General features: G+C 66.7%; 1 protein-coding gene across 1 annotated transcript in view; it reads left to right on the top strand.

The window, feature by feature from the left end:
• The window catches only part of EMIHUDRAFT_206853 (hypothetical protein), a gene marked incomplete at both ends in the record, with an annotated part of 2,620 nt that extends 1,543 nt beyond the window's left edge, over window positions 1-1,077 (top strand). The window contains 3 exons of the mRNA XM_005776257.1: window positions 224-251; window positions 332-800; window positions 1,064-1,077. Coding sequence (XP_005776314.1) covers window positions 224-251; window positions 332-800; window positions 1,064-1,077 — 511 coding nt within the window. The remainder of the gene's footprint in view (window positions 1-223; window positions 252-331; window positions 801-1,063) is intronic.
• Between the last annotated feature and the right edge of the window lie 402 nt (window positions 1,078-1,479).

Below are 1,479 nucleotides of genomic sequence, written 5' to 3'. Positions count from 1 at the left end.
CGAGCTGCTATCCCTCTCCACCGGCGGCGAGCCGTCGCTGCCGCGGCTCCTCCTGCGCTGGCTCGCCGCGTCGGCGCTGTACGTGCTCGCCGGCCTCGCGCCGCCCGCCCTCCACCTGCAAGACGTGCTGCTGCTCGTCGCGGCGGAGGCAGCCCCTTCCCGCGGCTGCGAGCTGCGAGAGAGCAGCCCGACACTGACCCTGGGCCCTGGTCCCTGGCCCTAGGCCGCCTTCCTCGGCTGCGTCTGCGGGAGTGCGCGCGCCGCGGCAGCCGGCGCCGGCCCCGCGGTGCGTCTCTGGCAGTACGGAGCTGCCGCTGCTGCGGTGCTCCAGTTTGGCGTGCCCCGCTTCCAGATCACTACATTCGACACCAACCTGGTGCTGTACTACCACGCCTTTCGGCAGCTCATGACGCTCGGGTTCGTCGTCACGCTCACGCGCGCGTCCGCCGCGCCGGTGGCGAGCCGCGCGTGGCCGCTCGTGCTCTTCGGCCTGATCCTGCTCTGCCCGTCGACCAGCTTCACGCTCGCCGGGATGATCACCTACCCGTGGTTCCCAAAGACTGCCGACCGGCTCCTCTGGCTCGGAGGATCCTTCGTGGTCCCGCTCGCGCTCGACCGCATCGGCCGCACTTTTGCCGCGGCGGGCGCCGATCTGCCCCTCCCCGCCTCGGTCGGCGTTGGGACGCTCCTCCTTTACTTTGTGCACCCCCTCTTCATCGCCGTCTTTGCCCGTTTCCCTGTCTTCCGCTCTGAGCCGTTCCTGCTCACCACGACTGCGCTCGTGTTCTGCTGCCTCGCTGGTCTAGCTCTGACGGGACGGCGGCGACCCACATGAGCAAACGCTTCTCTCAACACCGCTCATCAACATACACGTACATGACACACGTAGCCTCCGCTCCTGCCGCACACCCTCACACACACGCCGCGCAAGTGTGTGGGAAGTGCAAGTGCAGCCTCCCCTGCCAGAGCACACGCATCGACACACGCGTCGACTTTTTCGTTCCTCGAAAGCGCCGTAAACAATAAAAGAACCTCTCGGCGAGATCGACGGTCGCTCTAAGAGCGACGTCGCTCTAAGAGCGACCGTCGAAAGCGTGCGCCCGCGGCCCGCGCCGGCGGCGCGGCACGCGGGCGCAGCGCGCGCTCACACCGAGTCAAACTACACGTTTCGCGCTCTGCAATCGTCATGGTGGCCAACGCATGCGTTTCCTGATCGCTCGCAAACCACCCATCGTGTTGCGCGCGCTGAGTTCGCCAGCTCTCACTCCGACTTCACTCGGACTTGCCCGGCTTTGTCGTTGCGGGGCTTTTGCTTCTCGCAGGTTGAGGTTGCGCGGCGCCAAACATCGCGGCGATCTCGCTCGAGACGGATGCGCGCTTTGCCTCGGGGAGCTTCGTCGAGAGGTCTTTCACGAGGAGCGCGGCGTCCTTCTTGATCAGGTCGGCGCGCATGTTGAAGAGAGGCACCAGGATCTGCCG

Source organism: Emiliania huxleyi (genome assembly GCF_000372725.1).
Source record: "Emiliania huxleyi CCMP1516 unplaced genomic scaffold EMIHUscaffold_28, whole genome shotgun sequence".
NCBI lineage: Eukaryota > Haptophyta > Isochrysidales > Noelaerhabdaceae > Emiliania > Emiliania huxleyi.
The sequence above is the reverse complement of the archived record's forward strand: the minus strand, read 5'-3'. Positions and strand labels throughout refer to the sequence as shown.